Consider the following 19,786-nt stretch of genomic DNA (forward strand, 5'->3'; position numbering starts at 1 on the left):
ACAAAATTCACATGCAGGAGCCCATTTAACATATATAGCCCATTTAACATATATAAAATAAAGTTCACTTTCAACTATTTATGTAATGGAAGGTTCATTTATTTATGTACCTACCTTATTTATGAGGGCTAAACGATGCATACACAAATTCATCATGGCTACCATATGAATGTTAGTTGGGGTGACAGCATGCAGTACAAGAAAAACAGCGTCTACCCGTCAAATATAAAAAATAGCCTTTATTTCACAAAACATACAAAAAAATCAAAGCAGAGTCAAGTCACTCGTGATGGCCGTGTCTGCTTTCACAGGACGATGGACAAGTAGTCACAAACCTGAAAGCACAGAAATCAGTAGACTTGTGATGGCAAAGAAAGATCTCTATTAAAAAAGGAGATATGCTAATACCTATATTAGGTCACCACAAATGTTTTTTATATATATATATATATATATATATATATATATATATATATACACACATATACACACACACATAATTATTTTAATAACAAAATTAATCTGCAATCTAAACAATGAAAGGGCATGCAGATTAATTTTCCTTTAGGGTTCAATCAAATAGATGAGAACAAAAGTGTAGACCAGTAAATACACAATACAGAACCTTCCTTCTTTATTGGAATCAATAGCAATAAATGGAAACACATACAACAGGGCTAAGCACTATGCACCAAAGACACAGAGCATGAGGATAACCACTTAAATTCTTAATTCCAGATCTGTATGAAGTGCCTGGATGACCTGGCAGTGACTGTGCCCTACCTTGCAGCTTATCATCAGGTTTGGAGAGCTGTCAGTGTTTGGAGTTACAGAGAAAACAGGGTTGTGGAGACAGTCCTCCATGTGCTCTGACACCCTGGACTCCAGAAGACGGCACAGGACGTCGGGAGTAATGTTCTGTTTCTAAAGACAAGGGGTACAACTTTATAGGGTTAGGGTTAGCTGAAGCCATTACAAACCCCCTTAACTGAACACTGGGCTTTTCCCCAGTTTTCTCTTTCTTCATTTCATTTAAAGGCTTTTAGGAGAGTCACTACACGACTAAGCCGGGAATGCCATGTATTGTTTTTTTCTGCTTCTTCTTAGAATGAGTTGGGCTACTTAGACAGTTGAGGTATACATGTTCAAGGAATTTTTATGAAATCATATTTTAAAGTTTTTTTCTGTCAGATTTTCAAAACAGGGCTGAGTGGATAAAGGAGAGTGTCAATACACTACATAACTATCAATTCCTTACTTTGATACTGAAGAAAACTTAAAAACATAATGATTCTGTGGAAAGTTCTCAAGTTATAAATATGATGCCATAAGTATGATTTTTAGGTAGAAATGAAAGATCCTGTAATTTGATACAGAGTGACCTCATTTTTAATAGGGTAGTGTTTCACAAACAAACCTTAGTGTTGATGTACAGTCCACAGGGGCAGGAGATGAAATAGCTGTTGATATTCAAGTTGTTCCTACAAGACACAAGAAGCACTTGAAAATTGAGTCATAAAAATGTGTTTATCATCGATGCAATTTTGGAAAAAAGTCCAGCCCTGAATGTTTGCCTGTTCGACAAATGGTTTAACTTAAATTATTTACAGTCTTTATCAGGTTCTATTTTCAGCTGGACTGACAGCCCCTGGTTTTAAAACTGAGGGAGCATAGAATTAATTTATACTTAATTCATGTAAATATAAATATAAGAAACTATCAACCTTTGTCCATATATTTGTTATAGCAGGTAATTCTTTGACTCACATGTGACATATGGGACAAATAATATGCACCTCGTCCATCCCTTCCACAACAGACGATATGTACTGCTGTTCAAACTGCAGGTTCTTCTCATACTCATCAATAATACACATTTCTGAAGCAGAAAGAAAAACACCCTCACCTTTAGCAAGAGCTCAAATCAACAAGCTCACACACCTGTTTATACATCTCAAGCCTACAAAATCACCACTGCATATATCCATATTTGACTTTGTGGTGTTGCAAATGTCTCCATTTATTTCACTGAACATTCATTTTGATATACACAGTCAATAGTCTAGATAGAGAAACCAACAGGATGATTTAGTTTATGGAGATGTTACCTTGAGACATGAGCTCCTGTTGGATTTCTTCAAGGACTGCCAGTTCATCATACTCTTTCATGACACTGAACATCTGTTTAAAAGAAAAGGAAGATGGCCTCTAGTTGGTTATAAAACTAAAACGTTGTGGATTTGAAAAAACAGACAGTTCAGCTCAAGGAGACAGCTAGAGATGATTACATGCAGTTCATTATTGAGTGCAGTTTATGACTTAATGATTTGATGGAAAGGAAGACTTATTTTGAATGTGTGTATCAAGCTTTTATTAAAGGGGCAGTGCAATGCTAAGGCAAAGCTCTCTAATGTAGGGACCTTACATCTGACAGAGCAAACAGAGACACAGAAAGACACCAGGGAGGGTGGAGAGAGAGAGACAGAGAGCAGATTTTGGGGGACTGAGAGAGACCGACCGACCGACCTCTGCCATGCCATCTGGCCCCCACAGGGAGGGCAGTCTCTGGTCCTCAGACTGCAGGGCGGTCCACTCCTCCTCCATCACCTCCTGGACGATGATGGAGGCCCTGGAGCCGCTGCGTTGCTGGCTCTCTCCCATCTGACGGTATCTCTCCAGCAGCCTGGACCGGCTGTTTTTCAGCCTGTCCACACAGCGCTATAGAATACAGAAGAATAGAGAACAGCACGATGTTAAAGCCAAACACGAAGTAGCGTCGTCCCAACATGCTAGCCAGCTAACTGACAAATTTACGTTTAATGTCTCACCTTGCGGTACGTTTCTTTCCATGGCGGAGTCGTTCCTTTATAAAGTGAACGGTGTCTGTGCAAAGCGTCCATTTGTAGTATCACTAGCAAGTGTAAAATCACTCATACACAGACTTGTTCCAACAAAATGGCTAAAGTTAGGGAGGACTTCAAAACCAAAACATTTCAGCTTTTAACCCCGCGCCCCGGAAGTTAATGCGTACTGCGTGGATTGCATGATGGGATGTGTAGTTCAGGGCTGCCAAACGGTTTAATTGAAAATCAGAGTCAGAACTTTTAATTATTTTGTGCTCTTAGTTTCAAAAAATGATATCAGGTGTAATGAGGCCAAAATCAACATGCAAAGAAAAGGTACACACACACACACACACACACACCGAAGAATCGACAGCACAACTTTCATGTTGAAGTTGTGCCACTTCTCAGAGACCACAGTTTATTTCCCAACACAATGATCTCAGTGCTGTTTAAAGACCAAGAAACTGGAAACGTATCAACCAGCTAATAAGAAATTAGGATATTAAAGTGTTAAAAACTTATCGACAAACTAAAGGGTTTTTTTTTAATTAAAAAAAAAAGGAAACTTACCAACTAATAAGAAATTAAAGAGTTAAAACTTATAACTTATGTACAAACTAAAATATTTAGATATTTCAAAAAGGAAACTTATCAACCAGCTAATATGAAATTAAAGAGTTGAAACTTATATACAAAGAGGAAATGAAAGAGTTAACTACCAACTAAAATAATTTTCTTTTCCTGGTTTTGGAGAAGTAAACTTATCAACCAACTAAAAGGAAATCAAAGAGTTAAAACTTATCAAACAAATAGAAGATTTTTTCTTTTTTTAAGAAGGAAACTTATCTACAAGCTAAAAAGTTAAAACTTATCTACAAACTCTGTGTGTGTGTGTGTGTGTGTGTGTGTGTGTGTGTGTGTGTGTGTGTGTGTGTGTGTGTGTGTGTGTGCGTGCGCGCGTGCACATGTGTGTTACTGTTTCAACCACTGGCGGGTCCAGCCATGGAGCTCTGCACCTCACACTGCTCACATCTCCGGGCTGTATGGAGAGTAACAGATCCAGCCCAGGAACATCTCCACCACTGTACTAAAAGCAGGTTGTGAGAGACCGAGCAGGGGTCCGTTGTCGACAAGCTCCGGGAGGCCTCTGTGCTGGATCTTCTGCTGAACATTATAGAGAGACAGAGAGTGAAGGAGTTTCTGACCAATGATAAAACAGGAGGCAGGTGAAAACCAACAGTTGTGTAGACATTTGGAGCACTCACCTCCAGCTGGACACCTTCCAGTCCGGCCTGTGGGGCTGAGGTGGAGGGCTGGGGGCTTGGGATCCGGCCTAACGGCTCAGCAAAGAGTCTTGCAAAGACTTCTCCTGCTGTTCTTTCCTGAACATTGTAGAGAGACAGAGAATGGAGGAGGAGGAAGGTCAGACTGGTTCAGTTACACCCTTTATACGCCTCTTCCACCAAAATTAGCGGGTATAAGCCGTTTTTTAAAAAATGTGAGTAAACCCACTAATAAAAGCCAACTGACCCCCTTTCCACTGCCAGTCGAGTTTGCTTTTCAGTTTGGACTGAGGGCACACACAATTGCAAGGAGCGATGTCATCACATGCACTTGCACACACACAGACGCAGTGGAGAAAGAGTGAGCTGGTAGCCGCCGTGCAAACTATAGTAAAACAGATCTGTCTCTTCTCATCCCCGGGTTAGTGCTCCTGTAGAAGTGTCAGAGCCTCCGTGTGAGATGCTTCAATCGGTGATTTGTGTGTTATAAAATTTAGTTTGGGGTTGCAGCTCACTCTCAGAGGAGGGTGTAGCTGCGGTGTCTCTGGTTCAACAGCACCATGCTGGGTATGTGACAGGTATGTTTACAGTCTTTGTGCTCAGAAAAACAAGGGGCAAAAATTTGCATGTTCACCCGGATGTTGCATTTACATTAATGCCAATCAGAGCCAGAGCCGATGAATACCTGCAGTTATTTGACCTGTGTGTGAATGTCGATTGAACCCTTTTACATTTTATAACATGTAGCTGCAAACACGACATAAAACTAAACATAATATTCCAAATGATATTTCAGATCAGTGTAAACTCAAAACAAATGTCACAGGACAGACACTTTTTCTGTCTGCAGCTGAACAAAGCAACAGAAAGGTGTTTTACCTTGGTGGTGTTGGTGCTGCTCTGCCTCTTCCTGGACTCTCTCCAGTAGTTGTGGTCGTGGAGGTGACGAAGCACAGCACACATCTGTAATGTCATTAACCATTATAATACAGTTTAGGATGAGACTCTACTGAATTCAACACAAAACATTGAATAAACTGGTTAATCCCTTCAACCCCTGATGTTTCCCTTAATAAGATAAACCTGTTTCTACGCCGTATATAAATGTCAGTTTCTTTTTTGCTTTTAAATTGATGTACTTTTTAATGTATTTATTGCTGTAATATCACATTAAACTTGACAATGCTGAAACAACAATAACAAAAGAGGGGTCACTTATACACAGGTAAAGTTAGTAATGAATGTGAAGCTATTGTATCTTTAAAAGGAGCAACTGAGGCTGAATACAAACCTGTGCAAAATGCAATATCTTATTTTTACCCAAATTAAACAAGATCAACACCGGATCAGTTTACTTTAAAGGCAGCACTTGGTTCAGAATTGCGCATGGTTACTTCTGTCTTAGTATTTCAGTTGTTTGAACACTGTTTCAAACACTTTAATATGTAATATTTTACATTATGTGACTGAACAAACTTCAGCTGCATCAAAGTCAGTCTCGCGATGTCTCGAACATTCGAAGCCGAGGAGGCGTCAGATAAAACGGTTAAAAAAAAGTCATTTAAATGATCTTAAACTTATCATATTCTCACATTTTGCATGATAAAACTGTGACAGACGTCAGCAGTCGTTAGCGTGGCTCCACTTTTCGTCGAGTGTTTCTCGGGTTTTCCAGAAATAGTCGAGTTAAAGTTTTCAATGTTTCTCTCTCAGAGTCAAGTGATGGATTTGGAACGATTTTCTTGAATATATACAGCATGCTCTCCATAGCAACCGGCGTCGTACGTCAACACGTCATTTGAGAATTTAAGTATGCTATTTCATTAATTTATGCATTTCTTTAAGAAAGTAGGCTGTTATTTTATTGAAATTTATGACATAATGGAAAATAAAATATTGCCCAATTTTACCCTCGAACATTCCTTCAGTAAAATTAAAATATTATTTAAAAAACAAACTAATTTTATGAGGTACAGGATAATAGATGATATATGTATATAAATATGTGTGTGTGTGTGTGTGTGTGTGTGTGTGTGTGTGTGTGTGTGTTTGTGTGTGTGTGTGTTTCTTTACCCTTTAGCATTTCAAGGAAAATGATGACCATAATAAGTAATAACAACATAACAGAGAGCTTTTGAAAACTTAAAAATGAAAATGAAAATGAAAAAAATGAAAATGGTAGCTTAACCAGCGGTCTCAACTATTTTTTAGAATAAACAATCTCAACTCATCTTAACAATTAAACGACTTTAACGCCCCTCTTCTCTTTCTTTTCCTCTTCCACTTCTTGCTCACTGATTTACATGATGGGCTGGTAAACCATGATGCACTATGTCAGACAATTCAAATATTGCAGTATAAATGAATTATGTGCATATACTGTATTACCATACCCATCCCTGATTTAACATCAACCACCTAGACAGGCTGTCTGAAGCCTTCTATGATATAAATGAGGTTAAGCTTAAACATTTTTTCATACATTTTCTTTAAATTTTATGTGGAAATCCCAACATGCAAAACATCTGGGTGAAACATAATACAGGTGTTGCTTTACTTCTTTAGCTCTACCTCTTAGCCCACTCAACCAGGTGACTCACTGTGTACCACAGTGTATCAGAGCACAGCTGTTATTCTTCCCAGCACTTAGATGCAGCATCCTCTTTCAAAGGCTTTACAAATCCCTGCCTCTCTTCCAACTCAGTGGCCTCCTTTGCCTGTGGGTAGAGCAGTATATTTGGGAAGAAAGCCATTCAGATAAATCCACTTTTTGAGTCACTCGCCTCCACACTTGTTTTCAGGGAGTGTTGGTTATGGCTGAAAAAGCTTAGTGCCATTAGTGGAGCTCTGGATGACACACTGTCTGTAAAATGGATTTCTTTCATCTTGATATGGATTACAGAGAAGGAGACCAGCTAAAGTTCTACATCAGCTTTGTGTGAGGAGGCCCTGGCCAGTTTCTGAGGGTGAAAGAACAGAGGCAAATATTAGTCATGTAAAGACTTTCATGAAGGGTTAACATGGGACTCGTCTTGGTAGCACATAAAGGAGATGTATGACGAAACAAAAACAAAAAACACCAGAAGAGAAAACACAAAGCAAGACATGAGCAACAGGAGTGTGACTGCTGAAACAAAAAGCTGAGATTTAAAGCTTCTACTTTCAATCTTACAATAGAAAGTTACCCCAAAGAAAAAGGAAAAATAAACTTCTCCAAGCTGACAAACATGAAGTTAGTTAACACATTAGCTTAGTCTGGTCACTAACAGGACAAAATGTTCACACAGGTTGTAAACAACAGCTAAGAAGCTCAAACCTAACCTCCATTTGGGACTTTTGGGGTCTGTATTGCAACAAAAATAATATTTTATCCATCAACCACAACTGCAAACAAAGTTAGGCATATTACTATGTCATTATGAATTTTAATCCATAGAGGTTTTATAGCTATTTGTTAAACTTTTACCAGGACCTACAATGTTAAGTCTCCGGGCCAAGTGGAAACATTATGGGAACTGAAAGATGGATTCAACATTTCTGAAACTTGACTGATTAGCAACTAAAAGTCAGGATGAATAGGACAAATTTTGCAGGTCTCCTGGTTGAACAAGTAAAACTCATAGATATCTTCATGATGATGAAGAATCCCAAGCACATATTGTTTTTTTGTATGAAAAAGGTTGGAAACCACTGGTTTAATCTTTGATAGTGCATTGTATATGGTACCATGTGTTTTACAACATTTACAACATTTCCCTCTGAAATGTAGAGTATAAGTAGCAGTAGGCTAAAGTCCACCACTTAATTTCTAGTAAATTATCAAAGGGGGTGATTCACCCTCAGCCTGACACTGAGAGGACCATCCCCCTTTAAAAGATGGGAGATGTAAACTCCTGAGCTGTCACAACAACAGCACATGAGCTCATTTGTCTGCAGGCGCACCCACGGTGTTAGCCGGGCTGGAGCTGATTCACAAAATCCTCAGTCGTGTTGGTCTTCAGCGGCACAGCAGCCTCCTCCTCCTCTGCCACGGAGACCTTGGACACATCTGCTTCAGCACCTCGGACAGCGACCTCGCCGATAGGCTGGAGCCCGTTGGCTGCCAATGGCTTCAGCGGCGCGGCTGTGACAGAGACGACCAGCAGCAGCAGGAGCAGCATCCCCGGCGGCAGCCAATGAGAAGCCGCTGTTTCTCTCCCACATCCAACCCGAATAACTGCAGATGCCCGCATCAAAGCAACGGCTATCTCTCTCTCTCTCTCTCTCTCTCTCTCTCTCTCTCTCTCTCTCTCTCTCTCTCTTTCTCTCTCTCTGGCAGGTTTACATAGCTGATGGTAAAAGCTGCAATCTATTTTTGGAAATCATAGTAGCCATTTTTTTCTTGGTATTCACCGCCATTGTGTTGATCAAGGTTTTCAGACCGATACGTGCTGTTTTATTTAGGCTATGTCTAGGGGGGAGTTTGTCCGAGCTCGCCAGTGTATTAACGGAACATTAGTGGCCGTGACCGTATAGATTTTCGGTTCTCAATGGAAGACATCTTCCCACTCGCTGCGAGCGAAGGACTGAAGCACATTTCGCATCTCCTTTGCTTCTGTGTTCCCACCGACGAGCGGGGGACTTTTTACAAATGAAGATTTGAAAGAGGCAGAAACAGCAGCAGCAGCAGTAGCAGCAGCCACGGACACAAACCTGTCGGCCTGGCGTTTACATCTTATCAGGGACCGATCCGTTTTCACACCCTGGACCTCGGGCAGCTTGTGGATACCGAGCAAAACGGCTGGAAAGCGAGTTTACATTTTGACCACATTTGCTCGGCGGCAAGGGGGTCAGGGTGTGATACATGGATTTCAAAAGAAGAGGCGATTAATTTGAAGGTAGGAACACATGGAGGCTTGTTTTTGCTGCTTGTGACAAAAGCCATTTTTCAGCTCTGCATATGATAACACATAAAGCAGCGTGCTGAGAAGGCCCAGTGATGCTCTTAAGCCAACAATGTAGACACACCATCATTTCACGAGTCTTTTTTCATAATTAGATGATGTTAAAACCAGATTAAACAGCATCATATTTCATGTGTTATATGTGAGAGCTCATGATTCTGAAGCTGCCTTATGTTGGAGGGGGGGCTGCGTTCAAGGCTTCCATTTTGAAGCTAAGATGGATGCTTGTGCACACTTCTTTCTCATGCCTCTGTGGCCTTATCTTGGTTCTTATATAATACTGATGAACACTGAGGGGCGGCAGGCCGCAGTTACGCTGACGTGAGCGGTAGGCTTTATGTGGAGAGGTATCAGCAACAAGATTTAATCACAGACATTGGGGCTCGATGGAGATTAAAACCAAATGGAAATGAAATTGCTAAGGTACTTTCTACTAAACTGCAGAGGAAAGCTCATTTTCATACTGAAAACTAAACATCAGACTCCTGTATGTGTCCACTGAGCTTTTGTTTTTGGCTACAGATGATGTGGTTTATCTACATTACTACTGTGAAGGAATGCCAGCATATTTATGTAGCTACAGGGTTTCTTGTAAAGTTTTCAGTCATGTTTTCTCTGGGAAACAATATCACAAAACAATTAATTAACATATGATCATAGGTAACTATTGAATCATTTGTTTAGGCTAAAATTCAATCAATTAACTTTTAAAATCTTGAAAGTTTTTTCTGACTCATCAAGCAAGTTAAAAAAAAAATCACTTCACTCAAGGTAAACTTACTGGCTTTTTGTGGAGATTTCAGTCACATTTTCAGTCATATCTTACCCAGGGGAAGCTCTGGGAAAAACCTTAATTGGGTTTCTCCTGAATCACACCTCACAAAATAAAAATGTGGAGCGTCAGAGTCATTGGAAACAGTAAATCCACGTACTGGCTTTTTGTGGGCTTTTTCCTCACAGTACGGAGTAGGGCTGTCACAAAATCAGATTTTCACTATATGATTATCATGGCCAAAAGATTTCACGGTTGCTGTATTATCACGATATCCATAGAAAACTTGAAAATAATAATAATAATGCTATCAGTCTGATTCATCTTTAACTTTATTTATTGTGTGTTTTGTCTCTTTTCTGGAAAATGAATTAGACTCAAACACCAGTGTAGGGAGAGTCTGTAACCATCATTATATGTGTTGTTAACGTGATATATGTATTTCATGTTTTAAATATCATGGTTATATCTTGACACCCCTAGTATGGAATTTGCACAGTTGTTATGGTAGCTGGGGGACAGCAATATCACCATGAAAACAGCTATCTATAGGTGATTAGAAGAAAAAACTGTGCAAACTCCATAAACTGAGGAATAACATGAGATGTGGTTGAAAGATTCAGCTTGTAAGTTGACCTTACTTAGTTTTGTCCTCACTCACTGTTCACAGAAATGTGAAACAGTGAAACAGTGAAAGAACATTTAAAACACTCCAGTGTTAGTGTTGGGACATGCTGCAGCTGCAAAGTCCCTCAAACGGCCTTCCATCATCAGCGTGTTGGCATGGAAACAAATTGTGGCTGTATCGGCAAAAAGGAAGGGCTACAAGAAGCTGCAGTCAGATGGTGGGGACGGTGGGAAAACAGAGCTCTCTGGACAATCACGCCACCGCACCATGAAAGTAGTTATCTAGGCAGCTGTCTCCATGAAAACTGAGCTAACTTCATCTGCTTAGGAAGATTATGAAATATGACTAGAAGCATTGATAATGCTTTAAGTGTTTTTTGATGATTTGTTTAATTTTGCATTGTTTACTAATGTAATGTAACCAGCTACTTCTTGTTCTTTCCTCACAGGTTTGACTTACTCCAAAAGTGAGACGATTCTTAAAGCTCTTTGTCTAGACCGATCAAAGAGCTTCCCCCCCCACCGCTCCCCACTCCACCTCTCCTGTGTCCCTCTGCTGACCTTCACCAGGCATCATGGGTACGGTGCTGTCGCTGTCTCCCAGCTACCGAAAGGCGGCGCTGTTTGAGGATGGCCCGGCTACAGTGGGCCACTACACAGCGGTCCAGAACAGCAAGAACGCCAAGGATGCTGCCGCTGCAGCCGCAAAATCCCTCAAACGGCCGTCCATCATCAGCGTGTTGCCATGGAAACGGATTGTGGCTGTATCAGCAAAGAGGAAGGGGTCCAAAAAGCTGCAGTCAGACGGCGGGGACGGTGGGAAAGGGAGCTCTCCGGACGGTCACGCCACTGCCACAGCCAATTCAGCCTCCAACAGCCTGAAGCTGAAGAAGTCTCAGTCCTGCGCTAACCTTTCATCTTACACTTCCAGCCAAGACCCCTCAGCCACCACTACCACTACCTCCTCCCACCTGCCCACCTCCAAGACCCTGGCTAACGTAGCTACCGTCGCTGCCAAAAAGAATTCCCTCACAGGCTCTGGGATCCAGCCGTCTACTGCAGCAGGCACGCCGAAACGTGTCATTGTCCAGGTAACCAAACTGTTTGTCTTATTTCTCATCACAGAAAATTTGGTGCTAAATTCATTTATTGCTGTTTAAACTCATATCTCCAAACCTTCGCCCAAACCTTACCTTCCCTTCCTTGCCCTCTTTCCTCTTTCCTTCTCTCTCTCCGTTCCTTCCAGGCCTCCACCAGTGAACTGATGCGCAGCCTGGGTGAGTTCCTGTGCCGCCGGTGTTATCGACTGAAGCGTCTGTCCCCAACAGATCCGGTGCTGTGGTTGCGCAGCGTGGACCGCTCCCTCCTCCTACAGGGCTGGCAGGATCAGGGCTTCATCACTCCCGCCAATGTGGTCTTCCTGTACATGCTGTGCCGGGACGTGGTCTCAGCCGAGGTGGCCTCGGAGCGCGAGCTGCAAGCCTCGTTGCTCACCTGCCTCTACCTTTCCTACTCCTACATGGGCAACGAGATCTCCTACCCGCTGAAGCCCTTCCTGGTCGAGGCGGAGAAGGAAGCCTTCTGGGACCGCTGCCTGGAGATCATCAACCGCATGAGTGGCAAGATGCTCCAGATCAACACCGACCCCCACTTCTTTACCCAGGTGTTTGCTGACCTGAAGAACGAGAGCAAGAAAGAAGAGGAGAAGACCAAACTCCTCATAGGCCTTGACCGATAAGAGGAAGCTGGAAGGGGGGTGTGGGTGGTTGGATAGAAAGATTGATGGAGTTAATAGGTTGGAGAGGGTAGGAATAACATAATGCATTGTAGCGCTACCTTGGAGCAGTACTGTTGTCTGGCGTCTCTACTGGTTTATGATTAACTAAATTTCCTGTTTGTACCCCAGAACAAAGAGCCTCTGGGAACGAGCCTGGTGTTTAAATGATTTTAGTCAGGCAATGAGCCACCTAAACACCGACAGGCTTTCAAACAAATCAGCAGTGTCTTGTCTGAAGGCAGCAATTGGCCCACAGAGCCATTTCACCAAAACAAAGCCGATAAAATCAGGGTTGTTGTGGTGCTGGCCACATTGTGACTTGATTGGATCTGACAGGTTACTTATTGGTATTCAGTGTCCGGGTTGCTTGGCTCAGGATGTGACAATAACAAGCTTTAAGACTGAGATATGATCTTTAGTATTTCAAGAACAATGTAACTGACAACACAGATAGGGAAAGCCATATTTTATCAAATGCCTGGCCAGCACAGTTCATGATATGACATTAACAGGAAGTGAAAAAGAGATATCTATCGGTTTTATCTTCTGGCTTTGGCCCACAGACACACATCTGTCTGACCTGTACCTTGTTTCAGTGAGATAAGAAGGTAAATCTATTGAAGTATTTTTCTGTCTTTTGATAATAATAATAAATGAAAAAAAGATTGGGTTTAGAAACGCCAGACAACACATTTACATAAATAAGGGTGAATATTATTATAAATATAAAGATACAGGATATTGATATTGTGTGATAGCATCCAGGCATTTTCGCTATAAAGAAATGTCAGGGTAATGAAAAACAAGAACCACGCTGCATGAGGTCACCTCATATGTCCTTGCACATGACCACCTGCTTATTGCCAACTCCATTTTACCTTATTCCTATTGTCCTGCCCGAGCTTATTGCACTCACCAACATTGGCTGCAAGGTCCACTGTTGAGACTTACAGCGCATTAACCAATACCATAACATGGATGAGCCAGAATCAACCACAACACAACCAGTTGGACCGTGAAATTTACGTCCCAGTTACTGTAGTGGATTAGCTGATCCGCATCTTACATAAAGTACTGTACTTTTAAGGGAATATTTGGGTTTATCCAGCCAAATCTATGAATTGGGAGATCAGTTATTTATTTTAGTATGAAATGCTAATCCTTTGGGCACAGATTAATAATCATGAAACAAGCCCTACTGTGAGCTGTTTACATCCACAAAAAACATGGGAAAATGCAATACTGACCCCTCTAGGGCATATTTTACTCAAGGAATTATTTCATTCCTTCCTGCTCCCCTGCACTTTGTCCTGCAGTCCATATTGGTGCTGTCCTGAATGACCACAGGAAAGTGTTTAATTGAAAGAAAGAAAGAAAGAAAGAAAGAAAGAAAGAAAGATTCCTGTTTTAAAACACTGCACTCATGTTGTGTGCTTCATACTGTATGAATGATTGGTGGAGCCGGCTCGTGGAGGACATGTTCAGAGACTGGATCATGTGATCTGTCTCAAACAATGGCTACAAACACCAGAATGAAAGAGAATGTGATATTCCAGGCGTGTGAGGGCGGGGGCAGACGCTACAAGTGCAGATGTGACTTTTCTTCCACAACAACTCTTTGATGTTGCTGTTGCCACTCGAAGGCTTGAGGGACTGCTGTTTAAAGTGTCAACCCCCGTCCTCTCTAATTTTACCCCTCACTGATTACTCTCCACATCAACCCGGACAAATTAAAACACCACAGATTCTCCATCCACTCCAGTCCGGTCTGAACCGGTCCTGTCCTGCCTCTCTGGTGCGGTCCAGTCCAGTCATCCCATATGTAGAGACTCTCTGGTCCGCTGACCTGACGGCTTACTTATTCACTGACTTATTTGATATGCATGTGTGCTTCTATAGCTTTCCTAGCATGCTGCTTTGTGTTGGGCACACCGCACCACATGTTACAGAAGAGACTCAGCATTCGCCATGCTGAACTGCTGAAAGCTAGACTCAGTGATGTGACATCCACTCAGCAAAAGGACTCTTTAATGAAGGACATGCGTGAAGGCCAGATGTATCCATACCTCTTCTGTGTAAACATTGAACATAAAGGCAAGTTCAACTATTGGTCCTTAATCAAGTTTGCCACTATTCTTGATTCCATGGTGCTTAGGGGTCTAAAGACCTCTAAATGACTAAATAGTTCTCCCTCAGATCTAAGTAACAGCTTAGATAGGTTTCAGAAAACTCCAAAACCCCTGCAAGACTTTGGGTCAATTGGAGAGAATACTAAAGGGGTATTCCAACAATTTATCAGTGCACTTCCATAAGGTTGGCAGACTCAGACAGATCAAAAACAGAATGGTCAAAATCAAAGCATTTCCCATAATGCAGCTGGATAGCATCTGTCATTAGACACCCCCCACTTCCTAGATGCTCTCTTCTTTCAAACCACACTCCTCCAGTTTGTAATGCAGCATTTTAGTTACATATAACCCCAATGACATCATCAGGGTTATTGTTTCTAACTTTCAAAAGCTTCTCCAGAGCGACAGAAGACATTATACACTTGCTATCACAGGTCGGGTAATACTCCTCATTCACCACGAACTGACCTACAGGTGTAACATGGTGGAATGCCTCTTTAAGTACAGTTATAAGGAGTTAACTGAGGCAGGAAATTGAGATACAGATGCTCCACATGTTCCCTCCTTGCTTTGATGATGTCACATCACCAAGTCTAACCGTAGCCAAACAGACTGTCTTCAATTTTAGAAAAGCTCCGCCTTCTCAAACAGGGCAGAGATCTTGTGCCATATCATTGTAAAGACTTGTTATTTCATATAAAAAAACAAAAAAAACAACAAAACACAGAGAAACATGAGCCAACTCAAAGTCTCTGACTGTGGAACAAGAAAGACTTTAAAGGAATTTCATGAATAAGCTTTTTCACAGTGTTGCTATATCAGGTATCAGACATGTAGAGCAGAAAAGAGGGACTTTGCTTAAGAGAGATTTTAATACACAGGGAAGTTTTATGTGCCACTTGTAGGCCAAAATTGGAGTCATCAAAAGCAGGAGAACCAAGCATTTTCTTCTTGAATTTACAGTTTTAGAATACATGTTTGGCATTCACTGTGATATGATTTAAAAATAATCAAAATCTCCAAATGTCAAAATAATGTGGGGAATGGGATTTTAAAAATTTAACAAACAAACTTAACAAAACAGAATGCCATGCCTGTTTCCAGACTGGGTGTCTCTACGATACAGGTGATTTAACTCTGGTGTTGTTTTGTGTTCATATGATAACCAACTGGGCTGCAGGAAGTGCCATGCTGTAAAAAAAGAAAAAAAAAGAAAAGAAAAATGTAGCCTTGATCCAGAGTCAGACCTCATGAGACAAATATGCACATGAAGAATGAATCCATGGCAAACAAGCTTGTTTACATGTCCCCCCTCCTTAGCTGTTTCTGATGGGTTGAACAGTGGACATGGCATTCCCAAGACGACTGTTGAATAATCTTTGTTTTCTTAATTTGTTGTACTTAAAGAGCCAACCTGTATATTTGGTGGGATCTATATCACTACAAGCTGCTAACGAATTCTCATTTCCTTGACAAGACATTTGGTGAACTGAGATAAGTTACAGTAGCCATGTTTCTACCAATGTGTTTTTCTGCACATTTTGAAGTGTTGCATTAGAAAAGGTTGATGGCCAACTACTATTAACTGACAAAGATTAATAACATGTTGCCCAGCTGAACAAAATTCCTGAAGCCCTTTCTTCATTTTTCTCTTATAGATGGCCAAGGCGACTGTTTCAGTTTCTTCATCTTTGAGGTTTTTCAGTGGTTGGTAAACAACTCATGTTTGCGGTTCGCGAACTCTGCTCCTGCTACTCTGTTTATTGCGGCAACGAGTAGTCTATACCGCCACCTTTGTGACACAGGCTAGTGTAGTGGCTCCAAACCAGTTGATGGAAACATGCGTAATTCACTTTTTTTTTTCTTTTTTAAAATTTTGCAACATTTCAAAAGTTTGCTTCAAATTTGCTTGACAATTATATGGAAACATGGCTACTGATGAACCTAAATTTATGGGAACTAAATTCAAGAACTGTTACTTGTTGATTCCATGGTGCAAATCTCAAGATTTAATTGAACATTTGCTAATCCAAATCACCTTTAGTTACCACCATTAGGCTTTTTGTTTTCGCACCAAACATTATGCTGTTTAAACTGGTCATGATGGCAGATTTGCAATCAAATTAATTGTAATATTTGAAACAGTGGGTCCTTGATCAGCTTCTCTTTTCTAGCCGGGCGCTATCGACGTTGCCGGTTGAAATGACAGCTGTTGCTAGGAGATTTTACCAGCTGTAGCTAACTACTTGAGCTAATGGTAGCTCAGTGAGTTGGTTGAAAATGCTGTCTTCTGCTGACATTTTATTGCTTATCTTACTTGTTTTAAAATGATGTGAAAGGGCTCTTAAATATGCACTTGATGACTACATACATGATATCCTACTAAAAGATTGAAGCTAAAGCTGTGTGTCCCAGCTAAAAAGTTAGCTTTCTCACCAGCCGAAAATATGAAAATAGAGAAACAGTATTGTTCTTATATTGCAGTGTAAAGCTACTTAGTCCTAACATTGTAATTATGATTAAGAAAAATGTGAGGTCAGATTGTTTTTTTCATTTCACCATTAACGTTAACCTCCCCAAATTCAACAAGTGGGAGGGCAGAGCTGTGCACATAAGCCTAAACTGTGATAGCATCAAGATTCATCTTCCACACAGTGGCGAAACACTACACAGTTGATGCGAGTTGTTAAGGGGGCTTTTTTAATGTAACATGTAACCCCACACATTAATATATGTGCTCCTTGCCCCTGGAAGTAATGCACAGTTACTACCGTAGGTAGTAAGCAAGAGCAGATAAACACACTGTTTAATCCAATTCTTACACTTTTGCTGTCGTCTTTCAAGGTTTTAGAAAAACAAAGAAGATGTCACTTGAAATGCCATGTATTCTTACTTCTTACTACAGCCTCAACATGTGGAGAAATATTTGGTTTAACAGGCCCTTCCGTGCGTAGCTTTGGTTGCTAATCCATGACTGAATTGTCACAGCATGGGGGAGGGGTTTAGAGGACTGTCAATTGTACCGTTCCTCTTAAATTCAAATCTGATGCCCTATTTTTGAGAAAACACACCCCCACACACTCAGTATTATAGTATTATACATTAGTCATTCAGTATCATATAGATATGTCAGATGACAGCTTTTGACAGATGGGAGGAGATATGGTGTATTTCTCTGTAAAACAAAAAAAAAACCGATGAGCAAATGTCCCTCAACATTTTTCACTATTTTTTGCTTCCACCTGCTTCAGTCCTTCCAGCTGTGCAGGGACGATAAAAAAAGAGACAAGGAAGCAAGAAAAGGAAAGATGTCCTCTGAATGAACCTTTATCTAGAATTAGAGAGAGAAGTATTGGTTGACTACACCCCTCCTATACATCCTCTCATCATTGATCAACTCATTACTATGTGCCATATTTTATCTTGCAACACGTACAAGACAAAAACTATCGTGTAACATATGAAGCTTATGATAATGATGATGAAGTTATTACAGTTTTTCTTCCTTTTCATTTGTGAATCATATTGTGTAAACAAGAATCTTTGTTGAACAAAAGTCAAGGCTACTAGTGTTACTAGAGTGCTGATGCTGCAGTCTGTTATTATCTGGATGTATGAATATGTATGTGAGAAATAAGAATAATTTGATCAACTGTTACAGGTACTTTATATAAAAACCTTTACAAGCATGGTCATCTTTGTTTATTTTCAGATAAATGTCATAACCCTTTGAATACAGTTCTTAGTCTGACCACAACAAGGCAGCAGTGTGTTGTTGAAGTGATCCACAGCGGCTGCAGCTGAGGCCGCTGAAGACAAGATTTGGTTCAGGAAAGAAATGTTATTTGGGGAGTTTTGAGGGCTTCGATTCCTGGAGGAAACCTCATAATAGGCAATGCAATTATTGCGTGCTGACTCAAGCACTTAAGTGGGTGTAGTGTTGACAGATGTTGTTATGATGCACCAAGAGAGCATTCGAGGATGGATTTAATTCTGGCTGGGTTGCTGAAATTTTAATACCAGGTGCAGCAGGGAGATGACAGCCTGTGAGAGCTTTAGGAAAAACTAACACCAGACTTACTGTTTAGATATTCTAACATGATTTGGACAAAATATGAGCTGCAACTGACCTGTTTTGGGTTACCACAGTCCTAACACACAGTAGATATCTAAAATCTTTAAAAAACAAAACAAAAAAAACCCAAAAAGAAATAAGGCATCTTGCGGCAAAGAGTTTAAGTTTCAGGCCACCTAGTTGTGTCAGTTTAATAGAAATATTCAATGCATGTACAAACAAATGTAAACAAAACTGACTATACTGGATCATTTAGTGAGGGGGCGGCATTTTGTGCCTTTAATGTATAGTGACAGAGGAGAGATGGAAAATCACAGATCATGGTCAATGAATAAAATGACTCATACTGAATCATCACTGTCACCAACTGAGTCAGTAGCTTTTAGACACAAAGCTCCACTGAACTGAATGTAACAGCTTGAAGTAGCAACAGACTGAATGCGCGGAACTGAAGACAGAACCAGCACCGTGATACATTCACTTACTGTTGGATGTGCTGAAGTGCATTTAAATGGAGATGTGATTGCTTATCTTAGCTTGGGAAAAAAGTGACTAATCTGTACAGTCAGTGACTGCATAACAACAATTGAACAAAACGATTTTAATCAGCAAAGTAATTCATAATTTCCACCAGGATAGTTAAAGCATTCCATTGTGTTTAATCAAACGTATACAGTATGTTAGTGAATCAAACTGACAGTTGCTAATCCTGTCAACTGATATTTTTGCTTAGCTAACAATAAAGTTTGAAAGTAGAAAAACTCAAGACATGAAGATGATGATTTACTTATATTACTTATATTTTCACTAACAAAGCAGTTTGAGGTTTGATTCCCCCATGCACCACAGCAAATAATCACTACAGTTGTGTTGCAAACAGTTACTTTAAAATATAAATCAGTAAAGGAAATTTTTTAGCCTGTTGCAGAAACGTGTGGGTGGTTGAAATGGTCGCTTATGTTCATTGTAGTTTGCACTGTTGTAAATTTTGATCAGAGAGAGACCATGAGACTCATCTAAGACATCCATGAAAGGACACATAACAGGCTTCTATCATACCTTTTCCTTAAAAAAAGTATTTCTAAACTGCTGATTTGATAAGTTCAGTAAATGGTCAGTTGGCCATTTTCACAACACACACATTGTATAAGTTTTGAAATGGTTCCACCAGTAAAGACAACAACTTTACTTGTTGCCTTCACAACTAAATCTTATTTATGTCAAAGAATGCAAGCTGGCATGTTCAGAATGTGTCTTTCCACAAATAGGTAAATGGAAAATGGACTTTAACTTTTCTAGTCTATCGACTACTCAAAGCGCTTTACGATACGTGC

At 40.5% G+C, this 19,786-nt stretch overlaps 2 protein-coding genes across 3 annotated transcripts; one reads left to right on the plus strand and one right to left on the minus strand.

Moving 5' to 3' along the window:
* Nucleotides 1–219: 219 nt before the first annotated feature.
* rpain (RPA interacting protein) lies at nt 220–3,018 on the minus strand. 2 transcript variants are annotated; one of them, XM_023416293.2, is made up of 7 exons: nt 2,829–3,017; nt 2,527–2,718; nt 2,109–2,181; nt 1,768–1,879; nt 1,418–1,481; nt 784–924; nt 220–335 (listed from the first exon to the last, which is right to left on the minus strand). In XM_023416293.2, exons 1-7 carry the CDS (start codon nt 2,898–2,900, stop codon nt 306–308), a joined length of 684 nt encoding a protein of 227 aa, XP_023272061.1. In that variant the 5' UTR covers nt 2,901–3,017; the 3' UTR covers nt 220–305. The 2 variants fall into 2 exon arrangements, with proteins under 2 accessions (XP_023272061.1, XP_023272060.1); XM_023416292.2 differs by lacking the exon at nt 220–335 and having other exon boundaries at nt 613–924; nt 2,829–3,018.
* Nucleotides 3,019–8,427: 5,409 nt separating this feature from the next.
* Nucleotides 8,428–18,066, plus strand: LOC111662489 (cyclin-dependent kinase 5 activator 1-like). The gene is made up of 3 exons (XM_023416366.2): nt 8,428–9,006; nt 10,921–11,562; nt 11,718–18,066. Exons 2-3 carry the CDS (start codon nt 11,047–11,049, stop codon nt 12,207–12,209), a joined length of 1,008 nt encoding a protein of 335 aa, XP_023272134.1. The 5' UTR covers nt 8,428–9,006; nt 10,921–11,046; the 3' UTR covers nt 12,210–18,066.
* Nucleotides 18,067–19,786: the final 1,720 nt, after the last annotated feature.

The sequence above is a fragment of the Seriola lalandi genome, unplaced genomic scaffold (genome assembly GCF_002814215.2).
Source record: "Seriola lalandi dorsalis isolate HSWRI2012SDOR001 ecotype SW California unplaced genomic scaffold, Sedor1 jcf7180002054563, whole genome shotgun sequence".
NCBI lineage: Eukaryota > Metazoa > Chordata > Actinopteri > Carangiformes > Carangidae > Seriola > Seriola lalandi.